Genomic DNA, 25,570 nt, shown 5'->3' with positions numbered 1-25,570 from the left:
TCGCCATCTAAAACCTGCTTAATTGCTGTAGGTCCAGGGATCAATTTTGAGTTGTTTGCAGCCTTCCCGACATTCTACTTTTTTTGAGGTTTTTAAAATTGAATCGAATTTGATTTGAACTTTTGGGTTGATTCTATTAATCCGACCTTTTAAAAATAAAATTTTATGAACAAATTTCAATTGGTCGAATTTCGAGTTCAGGGAGTTTTAAAAAAAAACTTGCATGATTTCGAAATTCGACCGTTGATAAATCTGCCTCCTCATTTCTTCTTAATGGATACATTTAGTTGATACATTACTTATCTTTGTCCCTGCTGAGCAGAATCCCTGAGTTTCATTACAGGCAGCTGTTAGACTGGATACAATAGTTGCTGATATTCCACAGATACTGCTGAGAAATGTATCAACTAAGGGGTAGATTTATCAAAGGTCGAGGTGAATTTTTGGATTAAAAAAATTTGAATTTCAAGCTATTTTTGTGTACCTCGACCAGGGACTATTTATCGGAATTTATCATGTACTGTGTCTTTAAAAATTCGACTTCGACCATTCACCATCTTAAACCTGCCGAATTGCTGTTTTAGCCTATGGGGGGCCTCCTAGAACCTATTTGGTGTCAATTGGTGGACTTTGAAAAAGCTACGTTTTTTTCGGGGAAAACTTTGATTACTTCGATTGGTACGTTTCCAATTCGGCTGAATACGGACCTATTCCATGGAAAACTGACCTATTCAGCTGAAAAAAAACCTTTGACTTAATTTCAGGTTGGTCTTTTTAAATTTCGAAGTTTTTCAAATTCGAAATTCGACCCTTGATAAATATGCCCCTAAATGTAGCAAATTATAACAGTTCAGAATCTGCTCCTGGATCACTGAGCTGCCAGACTCAAACACTAGAGACACGAACATTCAACTTTAAACTTCAGTTTTGGGGAACAGTAAAAAAAATTGGAAAGCAACTGAAAAAAACTCAACTGAAAAAAGTGTTTAGAAGGTGAACAACCACTAAACAAGAGACTAACCAATTGGATGTTTCAATTTGCCTTTTTATTATGTTTTACCTGAGCCAATATTATTATGAATAATTGCCCTGGCTAGTTATAGTTCATTATTTTGTGTTTGTTTTTGCAATAAAGAGGCGTGAAAGGGGCTTGTAGTACATGTTTATCAGGCATCCACTAATTATAAACAGAGATCTACAGAGCAAAATCTCACAACTATCCAATAAATTGAAACAGTGCCAATAAACATTCGAGTTTTTAATCCGAAAAAAACTTAAATGTCAGGAAGGCTATTAACATCTTCAAATAAGTCACAGGACCTCTCCCATTGACTTCTACTTGAACTTGTTCCCAGGGTAAAGGTTTGATAAATCTCGAATTTCAAATTCGAATCGAGTTTGGATTATTCCCAATTCTAATTTGTGAGTTTTGACCAAAAATACAATTCGTAAATTCGAATTTACTAATCGACCTTTAATAAATCTGCCCCTTATGTGATGCAGAGAGTGATATTCTAAGACAATTTGCATTTGGTTTTCATTTTTATTGTTTTGTCCTTTAGCTTTTGATTCAGCAGCTTTCCAGTTTGCAATTTCAGCAGTCTGGTTGCTAGGGTCCAAATTACCCTAGCAACCATGCACTGATTTGAATGTGAGACTGGAATATGAATAGGAGAGGCCTGAATAGAAAGATGAATGATAAAAAGTAACTTTATTAAACTTACTAATTCAAGTAAACTTACTAACTAATTAAAGTAAATTAGTAGACTTACAGAGTACTTGTCAGTGACCCCTTTGAAAGCCGAGACGGCCCAGAAGAAGAAGGCAAATTACTTTGAAATAGGCTATTTTCATTCGAATCGTACGCATCAAATTAACATCGTATTCGATCAAATTTGATTAAAAGTTGTTTTTTTTAAAAAAGTCCACCAATTGACTCCAAATAGGTCCCCCATAGGCTAAAACATCAATTTGGCAGGTTTTAGATGGTGAATGGTTGAATTCTGGTGAATGGTTGAATTCTAATTTTTAAAGAGACAGTACATGATGAATTTGGATATTCGGATTTTCGATTTTTTTTTCCAAAGTTGAATGGAACTTGGATTTTTGTTCCACATTTACATATTCTAATCGGAAATAATCCAAACTCGAGATTTATCAAACCTTGACCCTGGGAACAATTCAATATTCGACTATTCACCAACTGAAACTGTCCGAGTTCATGTAGAAGTCAATGGCAGAGGTCTAGTGACCCATTTGAAGAAGTTAATAGCCTTCCTGACATTCGGAGAAAAAAACTATTTGAGTTTGATCGAATACTAATCAGATATTCGGATTCGATTGTTTCGAATTCGAACAAAATTTTTCTTAAATAACCTCCCATTCGATTTTCTAGTATATTCGAATTTATTCAAGTAAAAAAGAAATTAAATGAATTCGACCTTTAATAAATCTGCCCCTAAAAGTTAACTTAAAGGTCAACTACCCCTTTAATGTTGGGGTGCCTTATGAATGCAGCTTTCAGCATGTTGGTGATTCTGCTTGGTTGCCTTGTGAATGCAGCACATTGTAGTTGCCAGTTTGCAGGGCATTGTTTTGGGTTTGAGTTTGCATATTTGACCCATTGCTGGGGCTACTTTGTCAGTGCAGATTTCGGCCCATTAGTTTAATGCAGAGCTAGAGGGACAGTCCCTCTTTTGTACTGGAAAGTCCCGTTTTTCTCTGCACTGAACAGCCAGAAAAAGATACAAAGTTTCTGACTTAATTGGCTTTTGACAGAGAGCCCAGACTAAGGGCTCTTACACACGGCCGTTCCGACCTGCGCTCCCCTGCGTTCCGTTTTTTGGCGTTCAGCCGCAGGGGAGCGCAGGAATAGACGCAAGTAATGATTTGAAATGGGGCTGTACTCACGAAGGCGCGTGTAGGCGCCGAACGCAGGTTCAGACGCAACATGCTGCATTTTTCCTGCGTTCGGCGCCTACACGCGCCTTCGTGAGTACAGCCCCATTTCAAATCATTACTTGCGTCTATTCCTGCGCTCCCCTGCGGCTGAACGCCAAAAAACGGAACGCAGGGGAGCGCAGGTCGGAACGGCCGTGTGTAAGAGCCCTTAGAGCCACAGCAGCAAATAAGATACTTTGTAACAATTTTAAGGTAAGAAAATAAGTAATTGTAACAATTTAGATAAGGATTCAGGTTTTATAGTAAATAGTTTCTTGCATTCGGACTTTAATAAATGTCCATGTTTATAAGAGTTTAAATATGCTCTGGGTTAAGTAACCCATTGCAACTAATCTGATATATTCATTTCAACAGAAACGCCTACTTTTTTAACCCCTTGTTTAAAAATAAATTACATATATACACGCACAGGTATGGGATCCATTATTACAGAAACCCGTTATCCAGAAAGCTCCAAATTAAGGCCGTCTCTCATGGACTCCATTATAATCAAATAATTAACATTTTTAAAAATGACGTTGCCTTTTCTCTATAATAATAAAACAGTAGCTTGTACTTGATCCCAACTAAGATATAATTAATCCTTATTGGAAGCAAAACCAGCCTGTTGGGTTTAATTAATGTTTACATGATTTTCTAGTAGTCTTACAGGGATATTATAGTAATCTTACAGGGATTCTGTCATGATTTTTATGGTGTTGTTTTTATTTTACTGTTTACACTGCAACTAATTCACACTACCATATAAAATTTAATTTCTAACCCAACAAGTGTATTTTTTTTAGTTGTAATATTGGTGTGTAGGTGCATCTCATGTCATTGTGCCTGGTCATGTGCTTTCAGAATGAGCCTGCACTTTACAACAGAACTGCTTTTAGGCAGGCTGTTGTCTACTACTCAGTGTAACTGAAGGAGTCTTAGTGGTACTTGGATTTTTACTAGGGAGCTGTTATCTGGTTACCTTCCCATTGCTCTGCTGATGGCCTGCTGATGGCCTGCTGAGGGGGCGGGGGTGATATCACTCCAAATTGCAGTGCAGCAGTAAAGAGTGACTGAAGTTTATCAAAGCACAAGTCACATGACTGGGGGCAGCTGGGAAACTGACAATATGTCTAGCTCCATGTCAGATTTCAAAATTAAATATAAAAATATCAGTTGGCAATTTTGAAAAATGGGATTTCAGTGCAGCAGTCTGCTGGAGCAGCACTATTAACTGATGCATTTTGGAAATAATGTTTTAGGGATGTGTTAAGGAATGAAGATCCAAATTAAAGAAAGATTCATTATCTGGAAACCCCCAAGTCAGAGCATTCTGGGTAACGGATCCCATTACAAAGGTCCGAGGTGACTTCTAATTAGAGATGCACCAAATCCACTATTTTGGATTCAGCCAAACCCTCGAATCCTTTGCGAAAGATTCAGCCAAATACCGAACCCGAATCTTAATTTGTATATGCAAATTAGGGGTGGGAAGGGAAAAACATTTTTTACTTCCTCATTTTGTGACAAAAAGTCATGTGATTTCCCTCCCCATCCCTAATTTGCATATGCAAATTCAGATTCAGTTTGGCCGGGGAGAAATCCGAATCCTGCTTAAAAAGGCCGAATCCCGAACTGAATCCTGGATTCGGTGCATCCCTACTTCTAATATCCTTATATTTTACAAGAGGGGGTACTTTATTGTCGGAAAATAACCACTGACATCAATAAGCACCGTTTATATGATATTCATAGCTTTTGTGTGTATATATATATATATATATATATATATATATATATATATATATATATATATATATATATATATATATATATTCTGTTTATAATGGCTTATTGTGTTTTTTTCTAGACTCGGTCAATTCTAAAATGTCAAAACTGGAAAACCTTCCGTCCTCCAAGAATGTTAATTCCGGTTCTTCATTTCTTGGTATCCGATCTCCATTCTCCTTCTTTGGAAAATTTGCAAAACAAAATTCTAAGCTACAGGAGAGGTAATATCTGTCATGCCAACACCGTCCTTTTTTGTTTTTTCACAATACAGGGCAGAGACTAGGAGTCATCATTTAATTTTGTGCACTATTGTATAAAGAACCACCCCCTGTTTATGTGCTATATCTGTTTTTTTTTGGCCAACAGAGTTTTCTATATTAAATATTCAATATTGAGTTAATATAGTGGTAAAGTATAGTAAGTTTCCAGCATTTGATGAGGAGGGGCCCTTGGCTTTGGTTTCTCTGATGGGCTCCATATATCCCAGTGTGACACTGCATGTATCCTGTTGTCAAGCGCCTGCCTTGGTGTGATGACTATGCACAATAGTGATGTGCAGCTCAAGTTTTCCATGACCCGACCCAGACCCGACCTCCCTCAATCCACGCCCGACTTCCCCCTTCCTTTTTTAGACCCACGTCCACCGCCGATGATGTCACAACAAGGGTGGGGCGAGCAGGAGCGCGTCTATAAAACTGGAAGTCGGAAGCCGGCTATGTAAGGTCACGGGTGGAGAGAGTAGGCAGAAGAGCTCAACCCGTACCCGCCTGCGACCCACAAATGGGGGAGCCAGGTCAGCCCGTGGGTATCAGGCTGGCCCACACATCACTAATGCACATTACCATAATGGCTTCCCTTATGCCAAATGCATTATCAGGACAAGAACAAAATGAACTATGCATTGTTTTTTTTATTAGCCATCTGTCAGTAACACCAAAAAATGAAACGGTTTTAGGTAAGGGACACACTGGACGATTTGTCGCCAACATTTTTAAAAAGCAAATCACGGCGACATATCGCTCGTTTTGTCTCTGAACAAAACCAAATGAAAGACGCCAGCTCCTGTGCCCACAGCGCGTTTGTGAATCGCCTGTAGCTCCAAAACGCACTGAGACCCTTTTCCGAACGATTTATCAGAAATAGCATGTACTTAGAAAAGCACTGAAATCTCCTAGACACGCACACACATACAGATAAGTAGCAGCAATTGTATTCAAATTACAATGCGAACGCAATGACGCAAGAACGCAAGCACGTAAAGACGCCAGGTTACAGCGGGAAGCACAAACCGTTTCCGGTTTGGGTGGAGCACGTACCGCACAGAGTAATGGGATACAAATCGCTCTGTGCCAATAGTCGCTGTGAATCGTCTGTTCAAAAAAGATGATCGTCTTGTCGCCGCGATTTACTTTTTTAAAACGTTGGCGACAAATCGTCCAGTGTGTCCTTACCCTTAAAAGAATGGCAATATAATGTAACGTTGCCGTGCACTAGTACAGACGACTTTGGAAATCCGAAGCTATTCGTCTGCTATCCCGCCGGCAATTTGTATTCTTGCCGACGGGAAGGCATTTCTGGGAGATTAGTAGCTCGAAGTAGAGAAGATTTGTCGCTGGGCTACTAATCTCCCCCTCTGCCACCACCCTAAGGGTCAGGGCACACAGGCAGATTCAGGGAGATTAGTTGCCCAGCAACAAAGAATCTGCCTGTATGCACTGACCCTAAAACTGGTTTGTAGCCATGAGGGCAACCATTCAAGCACAAGATACAAAGTAGATAACAGATAAGTTCTGAAGAATCCCATTGTATACTACAGAGCTTATCTGTGTATTTACTGTGTATCCTGTGCTTGAATGACTGCCCCATGGCTACACAGCAGCTTGTTTATATAAACTATAGTAGTACTTATCTGTTATCTACTGTGTATCCTGTGCTTGAATGGCTGCCCCCATGGCTACACAGCAGCTTGTTTATATAAACTATAGTAGTACTTATCTGTTATCTACTGTGTATCCTGTGCTTGAATGGCTGCCCCCATGGCTACACAGCAGCTTGTTTATATAAACTATAGTAGTTATTATCTGTTATCTACTGTGTATCCTGTGCTTGAATGGCTGCCCCCATGGCTACACAGCAGCTTGTTTATATAAACTATAGTAGAGTTTCTGAAGAAAACCAGTTTTACCAGTGCAACACATTATATTTTCATTAGTTTAAAAGACTTTAATTTTTTTGGTGTTACTGTTCCTTTAAGCAGTCGCAGTGAACATGGCCAGAGAATGAAGCCTGTACCACCACTATTGGTCGACTCACTAACTTGGTCAGGAAAGGGACAACGATTGTTACTTAAGCCATTGAATTGATGCTGTGTAAAAAAAGATTTCTTAAACGTTTCTGAGTTATAATAATATATTATTAAATTATAGGCACTGACAGATAGTGTAAGCAATAATGATAAATGGCTACTCCATACAAAAAGAATTTCTGTGAAAAACTGGCACATTTATAGCTGTAGGTTCTATTTGAGCTGAGTGCCACAGATCCTGCTGAGGCTTGCACTGCCATAGAACGTTCTGTACTCCTGTTAGGCACATGGAACTGCACTGTGGGACCCTTCAAGCGACCCCAGGCTCATTTGTGATGCCAGTCACCTCTCACTCACAGTAAGGACCTTTACACACTTTAAAAGCACACTTTTATTGATCTGTAGCATTTTTTATCGTTCCAAGCCCTGTTGTTCAGCTCACAGGACAGGTGTGTTCTGTGGCATCAACAAAAACTTCAAATTGTTTTACTACACACATCCGTATGGCAAAATATTGTGTGCAATGCTGTTTACCAGTTGCTGTTGAACTACAATATCATGCAGTTCTGGTTCGGTGGAAAACTACAGTAGAACCCCCATTTTACATTATTCAGGGGACCAGGAAAAAATTATGTAAAATAGGATATAAGCATAGGTTTTACTTTGAGATACACTATTTAGGGGCACATTTACTATGGGTCGAATATCGAGGGTTAATTAACCCTCGATATTCGACCATCGAAGTTAAATCCTTCGACTTCGAATATCGAAGTCGAAGGATATACCGCAATTCGTCCGATCGAACGATCAAAGGACGATTCGAAGGATTTTAATCCATCGATCGAACGATTTTCCTTCGATCACAAATTGCCTAGAAAGCCTATGGGGACCTTCCCCATAGGCTAATATTGGTGCTCGGTAGGTTTTAGGTGGCGAAGGAGGTGGTTGAAGTTTTTTTTAAATAAACAGTTCTTCGATTATCGAATAGTTGAACGATTTTTAGTATGAATCGTTCGATTCGTAGTCGAAGGTCGAAGTAGCCAATTCGATGGTCGAAGTAGCCAAAAAAATACTTCGAAATTCAAAGTATTTTTCCTTCTAATCCTTCACACGAGCTAAATAAATGTGCCCCCAAGTGTGTTAATAACAAGGGTTAAACATTGCAGTGTTAATGTTACACTATGGGGGGAATGTGCAAGTCTCTATTCCTCACATACACAACCTAAAGCAATAAGTGATTGGTGCAGGACTGTATAAGGGGCAGACTCATTGGAATTGACCATTTACAGGCAGAACCATGGCAAAATATACATCTGCTTAGTATTTAAACCTCTTTATTTCACAAATAATAACATTCATAGAGAAAAAAAGCAGTTTTTGGGAACATCATGACAAAATTTTGATGTAAAATCAGAGAAATGCAACCATTGAAATGTATTATAAATTGTTCGGACCACAAATAAAAAATTTAAAATGCGGGGATACTTGAAATCAGGGTACTTAAAATCGAGGTTTCACTGTATACACAAATTACGTTTTCTCTTTGCTCTCAGCATAACCTTAAAAGAGAAATAAACCCTTAAAAAAAAACCTACACCCCTACCCTACATAAACCCCCATCCCTCCTCCTCCCCAGCCTAGCTGCCCCCCCCAGGCAAATGCCCCTAACTCTTTACTTGCCCCTCTGTGCAGATTCTGTCCAGCGGAGTTCACAGACGCCATCTTCAGCCGCTTCGGTAATCTTCTAAATGAGACCGGCACTTCGTGAAATTTGGCTCACGTGCAGTTGTCGCAAAACAAAAAATAACTCCTACTGCGAATGCGCCCCTCCCCCGGTCTTATTCCGAAAATTACCTAAGAGAGGAAGATGGCAGCCGTGAACTTCGCTGGACAGAATCTGCACGGAGAGGTAAGTGAAGAGTTAGGGGTATTTGCCTGGGGGGGAGGAGGGTCTATGTAGGGCAGGGAGGTAGGGTTTTTTTTATTAAGGGTTTGTTTTTCCTTTAATGTTGAATTGCTCAATAGGGGACCAGTTATCATACAATTCTTCCTGGAAATCGAAGTGCATAAAAAACGTGAGTTTTCATCCTAAACTCCAATAACATACAGGCAGGGTAGTCGGCTCCTGATAAATTTGACTCTACAAAGTGTGTATGTGATGCTTAAGACCAGTGAACCCCAACCAGTAGCTTGCGAGTAACATGTTGCTCTCCAACCCCTTGGATGTTGCTCCCAGTGGCATCAAAGCAGGTGCTTATTTTTGAATTTCAGGCTTGGAGGCAAGTTTTAGTTGCATAAAAACCAGTTGTACTGCAAAACAGAGCCTCAATGTTGGTTGACAATCCACATAGGGGCTACTAAATGACCAATCACAGCATTTATTTGGCACCCCAAGAACATTTTTCAGGCTAGTGTTGCTCCCCAACTCCTTTTACTTCTGAATGTTGCTCACGGGTTCTAAAGGTTGGGGATCCCTGCTTAAGACCATAGTAGTGTGTGCAAGGTACCACAATTAGGGGCAGATTTATCAATGGTCCAATGTTAGAGTTTATTTTACCTCGAATGACCTCGAAACTTGAAGAGTATCTTATTTAAGAATATACTGGAATGTCTCAAACTGGAACGTCTCAAACTCGAACAAATATTACTGACCCGAAAACTCAACCGAATTTGAATCTAATTTGACTAAACTCGAATTTGACTAAACTCGAATTTGACTAAACTCGAATTTGACTAAACTCGAATTTGACTAAACTCGAATTCGACTAAACTCGAAGGCTATTAGGAAGGCTATGAACATCTTGAGATAGATCACCAGACCTCTGCCATTGACTTCTACATGAACTCAGCAGGTTTTAGGTGGTGAATAGTTGAATTTGAGTTGTTCCCAGGGTCAAGGTCTGATAAATCTTGGATTATTCCCAACTCGAATTTGTGATTTTTGATTCAACTCGGAAATTCGAATTTGAATTTACAATTCGAACCTTAATAAATCTGCCCCTTAGTGATGCCATGGAGATTTCTGTATATACTGAATGGAAGATCTTGCAAGCTTTGGTACAGGTTTTGGTACATGTATGATCCTGAAGCAGTGTTGGACTGGGATGCCAGGGGCCCACCAGAAAACCTTAGGCTGAGGGCCCACTTTCCAAACTACTATACCTCCTCTCCTTACTCCACCTGTTTATTCTCCTAGTTTCTTTTCTCTACATACTATACTATATTCTTCTATTATTAAGCCTCTTTGTTCTCATAAAGAAATAGGGAATGACCATGAAATAGGCCAAATGGTTAGAAGCAAGAGGCCCACTGACCCCTGGGCCCATCGGGAGTTTTCCTGGGATCCCGGTGGGCCAGTCTGACACTGTCCTGAAGCTCTCTAGATGCCAGGTCACTTATTCCATCATACAATATTTCAATGTACCCTGTTGATTGTGTTGGAAATGTGTTGGAAGACGAGGACATGAAACTGCTGTTCTGATACCGTATGGGATTGGCCATTGTAAGGAGGGGTGCTCTCTTCTTTATATGAGGCAGAGGCAGCTTTTAATGGCAGACACATAGACATACCCTTTAGTGATGACGGATACAGGAAATCTCTATGGTACCGAGTGATGCTACTTGATGGGGCTCTGTACTTTTCAGCCACAGGTTGTTTGCTAGGAGTGCTCCCTTGTAGGCTTATGAGCATTATAAGTAGCCCATGTTGAGCTCGGGTTGTTTTGTGATGTGCAGCTCTGTAATGTTTCCTTCTGTTGCTCAGTGACGAGAAACAACTGTTCTGTTAGTTGGACATGTACCCGAGACTGGGATCTGGTGCAGCATGTTTCAACTCGATCACTGGCACGGCTGACTGGCCACGTCACTGCTTTTCCCTTTCACGTTTACTCTCTCATGAACGAGACTCCTGTGTGCTTGCGTGTGGGCACGGAAGGAGGGACAGTGAAGACTTTACATTTTTCCCTGTGGGTTTTGCCTCTACTTTCTATAGAAGGTGGCTTGAAGGAACAGTTCAGTGTCAAAATAAAAACTGGGTAACTAGACAGGCTGTGCAAAATAAAACATGTTTCTAATATAGTTAGTTAGCCAAAAATGTAATGTATAAAGGCTGAAGTGACTGGATGTCTAACATAATAGCCAGAACACTACTTCATATTGTAAAAATATGTTGCATAAGAGCAGAGTCAAATGAGAAAAGCACAGTGAACTGACCGACTAAAGTGTAAAAGAGTATATAAACCCTGACGGGCATATTTTCTTGCTTTTGCAGTTCTTTTGAGACTCAGATTTTTCATCTCTGAATTACAAGACTTATTTTTTTCCTTAATGGGATACTGTCACAGGATAACATGTTTTTTTTTCATGCATCAGTTAATAGTTCTGCTCCAGCAGACTTATGCACTGAAATCCAATTCTCAAAAGAGCAAACAGATTTTTTTATATTCAATTTTGAAATCTGACATGGGGCTAGACATATTGTCAGTTTCCCAGCTGCCCCCAGTCATGTGACTTGTGCCTGCACTTTAGGATGGAACTATTTTCTGGCAGGCTGTTATTTCTCCTACTTAAAGGGATACTGTCATGGGGAAAAAAAATTCTCAAAATGAATCAGTTAATAGTGCTGCTCCAGCAGAATTCTGCACTGAAATCCATTTCTCAAAAGAGCAAACTGATTTTTTTATATTCAATTTTGAATATAGCCCACATAGAGGCCCAAACAGCCCCCACCAGTCCACTAAATACGGACTTTCTATGGGACCTTATAGCAGCCCCTCTGGCATTTGCCATGACAGTATCCCTTTAATGTAACTGAATCAGTCAGTGGGACTTGGCTTTTACTATTGAGTGTTGTTCTTAGATCTACCAGGGAGCTATTATCTTGTGTTAGGGAGCTGTTATCTGGTTACCTTCCCATTGTTCTGTTGCTGCTGCTGGGAGGGAGGGGGGTGATATCACTCCAACTTGCAGTACAGCAGTAAAGAGTGAAGTTTATCAGAGCACAAGTCACATAACCGGTGGCAGCTGGGAAACTGACAATATGTCTAGCCCCATGTTCGATTTCAAAATTGAATATAAAAAAATCTGTTTGCTTTTTTGAAAAATGGATTTCAGTACAGAATTCTGCTGGAGCAGCACTATTATGCGTTTTGAAAAAACACAAGTTTTCCCATGACAGTATCCCTTTAATATAGTCAGACTTATAAGCAGCTTCTCATTTTCCATAAATTTTGTAATTTTTATAGTTTTTGAATTATTTGTTGCCTTCTTCTGACTTTCCAGCTTTCAAATGGGGGTCACTGTCCCCATCTAAAAAAACAAATGCTCTGTGAGTCTTCAAATTTATTGTTATTGTTACTTTTTACTACTCATCTCTCTATTCAGGCCTCCCCTATCTGTATTCTAGTATCTTATTCAAATCAATGCCTGGGTTACTAGGGTAATTAGGACCGTAGCAACCAGACTGATGAAATTGCAAACTGGAGAGCTACTGAATAAAAAGCTAAATAACAAGCCACACATAATAAAAAATGAAAAACAATTGCAAATGGTCTCACAATTGCATTGCCCGGAAGATATGGAGCATAGCCATAGAATATTCTTGTTCAGCAAGTGACCAATCCATTTGTTGTTGGACCAACTATATTAAAGGTTGTCCCATGTTTTGTATCTTACATGACCACCTGCCCTGATACCCTTCGCATACTTGGTTGGTATTCTTCTCTTCTCTCACCATTTGCATTCATAAAAGGAACGACCCTGTCAACATCTTCCAGCCTCAATGCATGAAATGTAAACACGTGTACAGGTCTGCTCACACACCCACTGTGATTTCCCAATACTCAATGGCATGACACCAAGGTATTCGGTTTGGCTGGTTTATATAGAACATTAAAGGTTAATTAAACTGATTATAGACAACTTCATCTTGACAGTTGCTGCAGAACTACACCTTAAGGCGTCTTGGCAGGGAAAAATTGTGGTTCTGCAGCAGCTGGAATTATATATATATATATATATATAATATATATGATAAAGACCCCGTCGAAACGTTGGAGACACTGTGAGTTTTGAATAAACCAGTTTGACTTTCTTGGAATACGGAGTGCTGGTCCTTTTTTGCCATTTCTATATATATATATATATATTTATATATAAATATAAAAGTCACTATTTGTCCCTTTTTAAATAAACCTTAATCCTTCCCTTTTGGTTTCTCTCAGAGATTACATATTTTCTCCGGCCACGCCAACATGCAATGAAGAAAAGAAAAAGGTATGTAAAACTATATTTGGGTTTGTATATGTTCCAAAATGTCCAGACATGCAGCAGAGTCTACAATATCTTACACACTTTCTCCCCTTCCTGATAATCCATATTGTTGTTCAGACACATACGGTGGGAGCAGGTGAGGCTGTAGAGAAATGAGTTGCTGGTTGGGCGAGGGCTACAGGTATGAGTAGGCAGTTATGCAAGTTGCATGCAATCCACTGTGTGACGCTGCAAACAGCAGCCCCACATATAAATATACAGGACACAGAACAGACTCAATGAATAAAATGTAAATATATTGATATACAGGTATGGGACATATTATCCACAATGCTCTGGACCTGGGGTATTCCGGATGTAGGGGTCTTTAAAGAGATAATGACACCAAAAATTAAACCTTTTTTACCTTAAAATTGACTTTGCATGCTACTTAGAATTTTGCCATAAAGTATTTGCCCAATGCTTTAACATTACCAATACGATTCCGTGTGATAGTCTATGAGGGGGCTGCCAGATTTGTGCAGCAGGAGTCTGTTAGCATTAGAATCTATAACTGACAGGCTGAGATGGGACAGTCAGGTTGGCAAAACAGGCAGGTTTAGGAACTTAAACTAACAAAAACAAACCTCTCAGCAAAAAACTCAGCATGAGTTTTTTAGTGTCAATATCACTTTAAGGGCAGAGACACACGTGCCCAGCAACAAATCGCGGGCGACTAATCTCCCCGAACTGCCTTCCCACCAGCTAGAATCTAAATCGGCCACGGGATGGCACTCAGAGCCCTTTGTTTTCCAAAGTCGCCTGAAGTTTCCTTGTGAGGTGACTTCGGAAACTAAGCGTTCCAAGTGCCATCCCGCCAGCGCTTTAGATTCTAGCCGGCGGAAAGGCAGTCGCTGGGCGACTTATCTCCATGAATCTCCACATGTGTCTCTCCCCAAAGTAATTTGGATCTCCTACCTTCAGTCTACTAAAAAGTGTAATCAAACATTATTTTCAGTTCAGTTGGTTTCAGACAGTTCACCAAAAATAAAGACTTTTCCCAAATACTTTAGTTTAATTTTTCACCTTCTAAAGCAGCTCTGGGGGGGTTTGCCAACTCTTTAACTGTTCTAAATTGATTGATTTACTTGATACATTTGTTATCTTTGTCCCTGCTGAGCAGAATCCCTGAGTTTCATGAAAGGCAGCTGTTAGAATTGATACAAATGTTACTACTATTCCACAGATACTGCTAACATGTATGGTTTGTTTGTGTGCACCTTGAATCATAGGATCCCAGGGGGCGGCCCTTATTTTTTAAAATGGCGATTTTCTATTTAGGATTACCCAATGGCACATACTACTAGAAAAGTATATTATTATGAAAATGGTTTATTTACATGAAGCAGGGTTTAACATATGAGCTGTTTTATGCAATATATTTTTATAGAGACCTACATTGTTTAGGAGGTATAGTTTCCCTTTAAACATTGTGCATTTGGGACAAAACCAAGTGACTTCATCAGTGCTAACCTTAAAAAACTGCCTGTAGGGGGGATATTTCTATAAATCTGCTCCCTTAAGCTGGCCATAGATGTTGAGATTTTTAAAAGATCAGATCCTGATCGTGAGACCACGATCTTCTCAGAACGATCGTACGAATTTACCATCAACTAGAAAGACCAATTTACCAGGAAAACAAAGAGGAGCTGCCTGCTTGGCCCTGCAAACATAGAGAGATTGCACTGGGACCGACAAAGATTTTTTGACCTGGCCGATCAATTTCCCGACAGATGTCGGACGGAAAATCGTAAGATGTACGATCGTTCGAATACCACTAACCGCACGATAATTTCGAAGGATCGGTCGGGCTTCCCTAAAATCGGTCGTTCGGCAAGAAGAATCGTCGCGTCTATGGGGACCTTTACTTATACAGTGTCTCTTGTTTTGGATTCCAGGCTGAATTCCTCCATTCTAGCAAGAGTGTGAGACAGACAATTAAATTCTTTGAATCGATTGGAAAGAAAACCAGGGAACACAGAGTACCACCAACCAATGCTGAAATTGAAAAAGAAGCTTTTGAGGGTAAGTTATTTTGTAGCAGACTGGGGAAACCATTGTAACATTAGGCTTTGCCGTGGTAATAGGTAATCTAGTATTTGCTGGCGTCCCTATTTCATAACAAATGTCTGTATAAGTAGGAGTGTTAGTGTTAAATAGTTGGTAAATATAGAGCAACAACAGTGCTGTCAGAGTGAGGCACACATTCCTATGTATAAAGATAACTGTAGGAGGGAACGTCCATGGAGGATTTCAGTCAAGAGGTAAATATAATAAGTATTTAGCAATGCTTTTTTTTATAGCCCAGGAAGATATAAGATTTGTATTGCTTGGATACGTTAATCAGTACAATTGCATACAATAACTTGGCTGGTTCTGGGACAGTTGCCATCAGTAGGTGCCCCTGACCTGAAGTAATGACCCCTTTTTGTATTTTTTGCCTAATTAAGCAATTGATATTAACCTCACAACATCCATCCAGTTTTTTTATACACAGCACTGCTTGTTCCAGCAACTACATACACAGCACTGCTTGTTCCAGCAACGGAGAGCAAAAACCGGAAGGTCTCAGTTGTGAAAGGGATAATTATAGACTAAAAATGCACGCACCTGGCTTTCCGCAATGCTGTTTAGTCACACCTTTTTTTCCCCAATGCTGTCGTATCACTTCTGGGTTCTCCAGTGCTGGGGAATCATTTCTTAGGACCCCAGTCCTGTAGAGTTTCTCCAATGCAGTTCCATCACCCCTGACTTTCCCAAAGCTGTAGGGTCACCTCCCCTCCACTTCCCCAAAGCTGTAGGGTCACATACCCCCTTCACTTCCCAAAAGCTGTAGGGTCACACCCCCTCTGCATCCCCAAAGCTGTAAGGTCACATCCCCCTCCGCTTCCCCAAAGCTGTAGGGTCACACCCCCCTCTGCATCCCCGAAGCTGTAGGGTCACATTCCCTTTGCTTCCCCAAAGCTGTAGGGTCATATCCCCTTTTCTTCCCCAAAGCTGTAGGGTCAAATCCCCTTTTCTTCCCCAAAGCTGTAGGGTCACATCCCCTTTTCTTCCCCAAAGCTGTAGGGTCATATCCCCTTTTCTTCCCCAAAGCTGTAGGGTCATATCCCCTTTTCTTCCCCAAAGCTGTAGGGTCACATCCCCTTTTCTTCCCCAAAGCTGTAGGGTCACATCCCCTTTTCTTCCCCAAAGCTGTAGGGTCATATCCCCTTTTCTTCCCCAAAGCTGTAGGGTCACATCCCCTTTTCTTCCCCAAAGCTGTAGGGTCACATCCCATTTGCTTCCCCAAAGCTGTAGGGTCACATCCCCTTTGCTTCCTTAAAGCTGTAGGGTCACATCCCCTTTGCTTCCCCAAAGCTGTAGGGTTACATTCCCTTTGCTTCCCCAAAGCTGTAGGGTTACATTCCCTTTGCTTCCCCAAAGCTGTAGGGTCACATCCCCTATGCTTCCCTGAAGTTGTAGGGTGTCACACCCCTCTCCCTTTGCTTTTCCAAAGCTGTAGGGTCACACCCCCCTTCACTTCCCCAAAACTGTAGGGTTACACCACCCCCTTCGCTTCCACAAAGCTGTAGGGTCACATCCCCTTTGCTTCCCTAAAGTTGTAGGGTCACATCCCCTATGCTTCCCTAAAGTTGTAGGGTGTCACACCCCTCTCCCTTCGCTTTTCCAAAGCTGTAGAGTCACATCCCCCTTCACTTCCCCAAAACTGTAAGATTAAACCACCCCCTTTCGCTTGCCCAAAGATTTAGGGTCACACACATCTACCCTTCTCCAGAGCTATAGGGTCACACTCACACCCCCCTCTTCACTTCCTCAAAGCTGTAGGGTCACACCCCTCTCTGCTTCCCCAAAGCTGTAGTGCTGTCACACTTCACTTCCACAGTACAGTATAGTCACACCTGGCTTCTTCTCTGTTGTTCAGTCTTTCTGAATAGTAGATAGCACTCTGAAACACATGGGAACTTCTGAAAACAAAAACATTGTATTTAATTACTAACACAATACTCCTTTGTCACTTTTGTACACTTTTGATGAAACATTATTGTGATGCTGTAAACAACAAATGTTAAAAAAAATGTTTTTTCTGAAGCTCTAATGTGCCTCAGCCTGCCAACAGCTATTTGGAATTTGCTGGGATTGGCAGTACCTGTCCCTGTTATTGCCTTAAAGGAAAACTATACCCACAAAATGAATACTTAAGCAACAGTTTATATAACACAAATGGGGGCCCATTTACTAAGGGTCGAAGTGAATTTTCGAATTAAAAAACTTTGAATTTCAAGTAATTTGTGGTACTTCGACCATCGAATAGGCCAAATCCGACTTCGATTCTAATTGCAAATACTTCACAAATTCGACCATTCGAAAATCGAAGTACTGTCTCTTTAAAAAAGTTCGATTTCGACACTTCGCCACCTTAAACCTGCTGAATTGCTATGTTAGTCTATGGGGACCTCCTAGAACCCATAGCGAGTATATGGCTACGTTTTGAGAAGTCGAAGGTTTTTTCTGTAAAATCGTACGATCGTACAATTAAATCGCACGTTTCAAAGTACGATCGAAGTACGATCCTTCGGCTTCGAATGTCGGACTACCCTATTCGGTGGTCGAATTTCGAAGTTTTTTTCACTTTGAAATTCGACCCTTGATAAATCTGCCCCTATGTGGCAAATACATTTTTTTTACCAGACTGGTATGTATCATTAAGTAAATATTACCCTTTAACATATTTTTCATTGAGCCCCCATTTTGTGATGGTCTGTGTGCTGCCTCAGAGATCATCTGGCCAGAAATACTGCAGCTCTAACTGTAACAGGAAGAAGTGTGGGAGACAAAACTATGTCTATGAATTGGCTGGTGTGACTTAACATGTTTGGTTTGTTTGTGTGCACCATGAATGCTAGGATCCCAGGGGGTCGCTCTTTATTTTTAAGGGTCAGGCCACACAGGCGAGGCGACCAATCTCCCCAAACGCCTTCCCTGACTCTGCGCCGGCTAAGACAATTAGTCGCAATTAGTCGCCAGTAGGCAATTAGTCGACAGGCAATCAAATCTCCCCAAAAGGCCCAGTGTGGACTTACCCTAAAATGGCAATTTACTAGGATTACCCAATGGCACATATTACTAAACAGGTATATTATTATTTTCCTTTAACCCTTTTCTTCTTGATATTGTGGATGAGAGCTTGCTTAGTGCATGATGTTTTAAATACATTTATCTTTTCAGTTTTAGGAGAGTTGGATAAGAAGCTAGCGCAAGAGAAGGGCCAACAAGCTAAGAACAACAGAAGTGCAACAAACCACAGGCCAGACAATCACGATAAGAATGGTGGTTCTCTTCACAACATGCCACAGTCCAGGACTGAATATAGCACTTTATATGTCCAAGAAAGGCCTCGAACTGTATCGATTGGAGAAAGGCATAGAACACATGCCACTTACCTGCCTAATAGGTTTGATGACACTTATCCCAACCATGCACCTCCAAGGCATGAACTTTCACAAAACAATAAACTGGAAAAGAGTCCTTCCCTATTTTCAGCTTTGTCATGTAAAACACCCAGTTCTAATCCCAATGCTGGTACGTTTTCAGCAAAAAGCCTGCCACCTCCATTGGTTGAGAAGAAAAGTCCTGAGCTACAAGAGAATAGACTTCATAAACCTAGGAGGCCGCTTATCTCCTCTGTCAACTGGGACATGGTTCAAACTCTTAATCAGAGCAAAAAGCATCACAGTGTCTCTAGGACTCAGTCTGAAATGGACCTTAGTAATCTTTCTCAATCCTCTAACCAAAACCGAATGTACGAACTTTACAGAAACAGAAACTATCACAGAGAACCTGGATTTACTAATGGCAATACGGCAAATGTAAAAATGCAAGTGTCCCACAATAGAAATATTTTATCCGGGGTGCAAAAAAACCACAATAGACTTTTCAGGACTCAGTCTGACTTGGATCTTACTAGTCACAATAACTCTTGTAAACAAAACCGTATGTATGAACTTTACAAATTCAGAAATGATCTTAGAGAGCTTAGGTTAAAAAGCAATGACCTTAATACAGCAAATGCTGTAAAAACGTGTATTCTTACAAATAGTTCCCAAATGAGCCCCACCTACAAAACAAACTCTAGTGTCCCGATTTCAGCAAAACATATCCAGGAAGACAACAACAGTGTCTGGGAGGAGGAAAACAAAGAAAATGTGTGTAAATCAACTGAAATGGAGCCTAAGCATTTTCACAGAGATGTGAAACCAATGGAAACTGAATGTGAGACTAAAGATGCAGAAAATTCAACAACATACAACGTGCAGAGCAGTTTATCTATAAACATTGAGGCTGCATTGGTCACCAATGACGCCAAAAAACACAAGATCCAGCGTGGCAAGCAAGATAACACCACAAACCTGATAAAAAAAGATATTACATTGGATATTGGGAAGGATAAAGCAAGTCAAGAGTCATCACAACTAAACATGCCACAAAGTGATAAGTGTGACATCATGGGAGAAGTTGTAGAGCATAAACTCATAGTACCCAAAAGACGTCCTTTGCCTGAGGTGTTGAATGCTGTTCCCCAGTCGCGCGTGCAAGATAATACCCTTCATTCTGGTGCAACAGACACAAACAAAGGGGCAAACCCTTTCATAAATCAGAATATAGCTACAGATGTCACAGAGCTTGTTGGCAAAAAAAATACTCCTGCACATGCAATAAAGGTTTTTAATAATGGTGCTTCCCAAGTTTACAGACATGAAGAGCAAATGCATGGGGGACATGTCAACGAATTCCATTCTGATGCCCTAAAAACACAAAGCAGGAACTCATCCTCTCTTCCCGATTTAACTGACTGGAGTGATAGAGGAGCTATACAAACCCATCTGAAGTCCAGTGATTTTAATCTTGGAGATGTCCATTTCAGTGTTAATCCGGGCACAGTTTTAATTAACACATATCAAAAACCCAAAGAACATTCATCAAACACCAACGTTCTAGAGACAACATCCAAGTCTGTAACATCACAAAAGTTAGCGCAACCTGCTGTACCTTCCTGCGATAGCACAATAGAACCAAACATGGGAATGAGAACTGTGCTGCACACAAGAGATCCACAAGAAATAAATAGACTCATCTATCAAACTGAATTCAGCAATATACTAGAGAAAGGGCAGGGTCATTCTGAATCTTCCGTTGAGGGAATAATTATGGATAACAGACAGAAGAAAGCTGATAACAATAACAACAGCCAATCGAGAATAATGGAATCATCACATGAACTGAGTATACAGGATAGAACAGCAAACCACATGACAGATAGAAGGCAGTTTCAAGTGAGCCTTGGAAAAGGTGTCTCGGAGCAAGCAAACAAGATTCATAGTGCTCTAGTTTCAAACGATAACCAGATATTTAATAGCCGGTATAACAATGGCAAGAAGAAAGAAAGCCATCGTAGTATTGGCATTGTGCAGAGCCAAAAAGGAACTCCTTCAGCTTATGGGGTGCCTCTGAGTTTTCATACTATAACACGTGGACAAAGCTTTGATACAGAAAATCTTGCAAAACAGGAAATGAAAACAAAACGTAACGTCAACCAAACCCTTATTAATGAAGTTTGTAGTAAATATGCAATAGCTGAAGATGTACGCCTAGCAAAGCAATCGGAGTCCTCAGTCGTGTCCCCTTTTCCCAGCCACAGTGAAGATTTCCTAGATGATGTTTGTAACATGTCAATAAGTCCACCTCATGTCCAGAACATTAATTTGGTAAAACATTCTTTGAATCCATCTTCAGAACCTATGATATCTCCGTCCATTACCTCTGAGACTTCTGAAGGAATCCATTCTGTGACCACTTGTGGCACTAACAATCCACCTTTAAAAGCTTGTACGGCATTTTCCTTTACTACAGTGGTAGAGAACACAAGGATTTACAGGAACAGAGATTATGTTCTGTCAGATATTGAAAAAACCGAGTACCATGAACTGGTTACAATTTACGACAGTCTTTCCCATCAAGATGATGTAGATTTCCTTCCTGATGCTATAACAAAAAAGGTTTGGGCACTAGAATTCAATAAAGCTTCCTCTGATCCGTTGGAAAATATGATACCGAGTTATGATGGAGTTGAAGGAAAAAGTCATTCTAAACAACAGGACACATTGAAACCATCACCCTTCTACAACATAGAACACATACCACTCAATCAAGGACTAATGTCCTTTTCAGATGAAGGATCTCTGGCTTATGATGTTGAGGACAAACTACCTAATTTGCCCTTATCTCAGAGGCATTTGCACAAAACAAGAGAGGAATATGCTTTAGACAGCACCCAGGTTCAACAAAATAACATCAATGATCACTTCCATTCTGAGTCTCCTAGCAAGCACAAGTGGGACTTCTATTATACATTGCCAAGCAGGAGAAGTCATCAAAAGGATTCTGGAAAGCATCTTCAAAAACATCACTTGCATGGTGAAAATGATATTTATTTGTCTACAGAAAAGGCTGACCCTCCAAAGCAAACATCTCCAGATCATTCCTTTGATCCCAACTTCTGGAAGGATGACCTTGATTATCCACATACATGTCTTTGCAGTTATGAAAAAGATGATATAAATAATCTTAAAAACAGTGATACTCTGATAAGTAATCAGAACGCTTCCCAGTATGAAGGTGTGCCTCAAGATGAAACACTTTCGCCTCATTACCACTCAAAAAATTTAAAAGGTTTAAATTCACACAAGCTCCATTTCACGAAGATCTCCAGCTCGCCAAGCATTGAACCACTCATGCAAAACCAAGCAAATTTCAGCAAAGTGAGCGAAATGTTACATCGAAACAAACCTCCATACTGTCCCGAATATCTCCAAAATAAAATGAAGGCTCTTACCAATACTAGGAGGTTTATTCATTCCGTTGACAACACCGAGCAACGAGAAAATTATTTTAGCAGTCTGCCATACATGGAACATTTTGGAAGTAGGACTAGGATGAGCGATGGGACAAACTCTCCGTATGTGTTCTGTTCCATGAATGACGAGTACCAGGATCCTTTGGACCCACAGCTACATGGATGGGGTGACCAAACAACCAACCAGCAGTCAAACTTGCACCGATCAAAAAGTTTAAAAGGGTTGAACGTAGAAGAGGAACATGAGCTGAAGAATAGGAAAAGAAAGACTGATGGTCAGTATTCATCGAAGAGCACTGGTGGAACGCTCAATAACATCAGTCCCTCTGTCTTCAAAAATGTCAATGAAACCAAGTGTAATGGACAACTTTCACATGACCTACTTAGGGATGAAAATGACAACTGTCCTACTTTTAGGACAAGCTACATCCCCAAACCTGTATATACCTCCAAGTCTCTTGACTATGGTATATTTGGGGAGGAGCAGCAAAAAGCTTTTTTGAACAATGTAAAGAGAGCGCTCACTGAGGGCAGGCTCTGGAGACCTTGTTTTCTGAAAAATCCTGGCTTTCTGAGAAGTGAAGCGCACCAGTACGGCGATTCTCAAGGCTCGCGATATCATTCTGATGGAGATGCACCCCACCTGCTGTGTCCCCAAGGTTTTCTCAATATATACGAAGATGAGGTTATTAATCGCTCCGACCCTGAAACTGATTCAACTACCGACGATGAGTATTGCCTGGATGACTTTGACAGAGAGACAGAACTCTAAGTCTATAGACAAGGTTGTCCAAATGCTTCTAATTGCATCTCCAGAGATTGCATCCAAAGGATGCCTTAATGCTTATTTGTCTATATGTATATATGCTTGTTTATTCTGTATGTGCAATACTGAAAATTAAAGGAGAAGGAAAGGTTAAAACTAAGTAAGCCTTATCAGAAAGGTCCATCTAAATATACCAGTAAACCCTCAAAGTAATGTTGCTCTGAGTCCCCTGTCAAAAGAAACAGCACATTTCTTTCCTTCTGTTGTGCACTCATGGGCTTCTGTATCAGACTTCCTGCCTTCAGCTTAAACCTCATTGCCCTGGGCAAGAGCATGCTCAGTTTGCTCCTCTCCCCCCCTCCCTTCTCTACTGTAATCTGAGCCCAGAGCAGGGAGAGACTCAGGCAGGAAGTGATGTCACACCACATTAAAACTGCAGCTCCTATTCTAAACAAACAGAGAGTTTCTAGAGCTTATTATTTAGGTATGGTAAAACATTCTACAGAATAAATAAATTGTTATAGCTTGCACTATTGCAGCTCATCTATTGGCAATAAAATGCCTCTGTATCTTTCCTTCTCCTTTATGAAATTGAGTCCAGCTTTGTAAAGTGGATATCATTGAGGTATAGCCGCTAGTCTAGGGACCATATTCAGCTTATCCAGAGGAAAAGAATAACTTCACTTATAATAAAGACCCAGATGATGGTGAGAAAACCCATGTAGCATGGAGACATACTATAGCCAAAGCAATTCTTAAGGAAAGGCATATTTACTTGGGGTACCGCACCCCCAAGTGATTGTATATACTTACCTGACACCCCAGGCCAGTGCTCTTATCAGGAGAAAACTGCACCGGTCTTCCTTCTTCTTTCTTAAATTTCCCGGGGCAGATGCATGCGCAGTAGAATGACATAGACAACTTCTTCGATGTTTGGCTTTTCATTCTACTGCGCATGTGCACCCGCGTGAAGAAGGAAGACGTAGGAAGCCGATTGCTCCGTGGTGCTCGCTGGAAGAACCCAGGACTGGTGCAGTTTTCTCCTTATAGGAGCCCTGCCCCTTTTGGCACCTGCAATTAAATACCGGCTTTCCTTCTCCTTTAAAAGGTTCCTATATTAAGTGACTGTATGGTATCAGATGTGAATTTTTCTATAACCTACATTAGCTGCGTTTGAATGACTTTGTTTACCCGTATATAGCCATTTTATCATTTCTCTTTGAGTCCATCATGCATAGCTGTCTTTTTATCTCGATAGATAGATATGTATTCAAGGTCCAACACTTTTGAAGCACGCAAAATTGGGACACCATATTGGCCTGAAGATGGTTTGACTTTATTTGATTCATAGTTGATCTTACCCAGGCTAAAAAACTGTAGATATACACCCATATATTATAATTATTCCTTTGTGCAGTCTTTCTGTAGGTATTGTTATGGAAGTCAAGCTATTTTTACAGAAACATCAGATATATACAGTAATTACCATCTTTTAAAGTATTCGGCACAGTAAGATCTCATGATCCAAATTGCTGGAGTGACCCCCTCCCAAATTTTGCTGGAAAAAAAAACGAGGGAATTACTAAAAGAATTAGCATTATTAGATAAACTGACCAACTGCTGAGTGATATAGTAACTGGATTAATATTATTAAATCGACTCAGAAGTGCTGCTCTCCCGCAGAGCAGAAAAACTGATTTTCAGTAATGTAAACCCTCCAAACAAATGAAACAATTGTGTACGCAAGGTAATTGATTCAATGGGTTCTGTTGCAAGACGTTGCTTTTGACAATCTTCCTGCTGGGTTTTACACGTAGAAGAATTTGGTCTCTGATTATAGACTTAAATGTAAACCAACAAAACCAATGAACATAAACATTGCTCAGAAATCTCTTCGGAGTTCTTTTAGGATTTACATACATTCTTTTTTTTTTTTTTCTAATTCTCAAGAAATTAACCCTTGTTACACTACTAATAGAATGCACTTGAAACAACAGCGCCACCTGCTGTTCATTTCAATGGACCAGCTACAGTGTGCAGTAGTGATGTGCGGGCTGGGCCAATACTCACATGACCCACACCTCCAGTTGTGCACCACAGATGTGCGCCGCCCCTTTTGTGACGCGCGGGTCTATAAAAGGAACCTGGAAGTTGTGGGTGGAGGGAGGGAGGGCTGGTTAGGTGTGGGTCGGGCTAAAACCCGACCTGCACATCACTAGTGTTAAGTTAAGTTAACTTAAAGGAAAACTATACCCCCGAAATGAATACTGAAGCAACAGATTTTATATCAAATTAAGTGGCATATTAAAGAATCTTACCAAACTGGTATATATATTTAAGTAAATTTGTTTTACCTCTCTTCCCTTGAAGCACCATTGATGTGATGGTCTGTGTGCTGCCTCAGAGATCACCTGACCAGAAATACTGCAGCTCTAACTGAAACAGGAAGAAGTGTGGAAGCAAAAGGCAGAACTCTGTCTATTAATTGGCTCATGTGACCTTACATGTATGGTTTGTTTGTGTGCACCTAGGATCTCAGGGGGCA

General features: G+C 40.5%; 1 protein-coding gene across 1 annotated transcript in view; it reads left to right on the top strand.

The window, feature by feature from the left end:
- The window catches only part of exph5.S (exophilin 5 S homeolog), a 62,284-nt gene extending 39,036 nt beyond the window's left edge, over positions 1-23,248 (top strand). The window contains exons 3-6 of the mRNA XM_018250331.2: positions 4,811-4,952; positions 13,258-13,309; positions 15,244-15,370; positions 18,575-23,248. Of these exons, the coding sequence (XP_018105820.1) occupies positions 4,811-4,952; positions 13,258-13,309; positions 15,244-15,370; positions 18,575-23,031 (4,778 nt within the window). The 3' untranslated portion in view covers positions 23,032-23,248. The remainder of the gene's footprint in view (positions 1-4,810; positions 4,953-13,257; positions 13,310-15,243; positions 15,371-18,574) is intronic.
- Positions 23,249-25,570: the final 2,322 nt, after the last annotated feature.

Source organism: Xenopus laevis, chromosome 2S (assembly GCF_017654675.1).
Source record: "Xenopus laevis strain J_2021 chromosome 2S, Xenopus_laevis_v10.1, whole genome shotgun sequence".
NCBI classification, from domain to species: domain Eukaryota; kingdom Metazoa; phylum Chordata; class Amphibia; order Anura; family Pipidae; genus Xenopus; species Xenopus laevis.
This window is presented reverse-complemented; position numbering and strand designations above follow the sequence as displayed.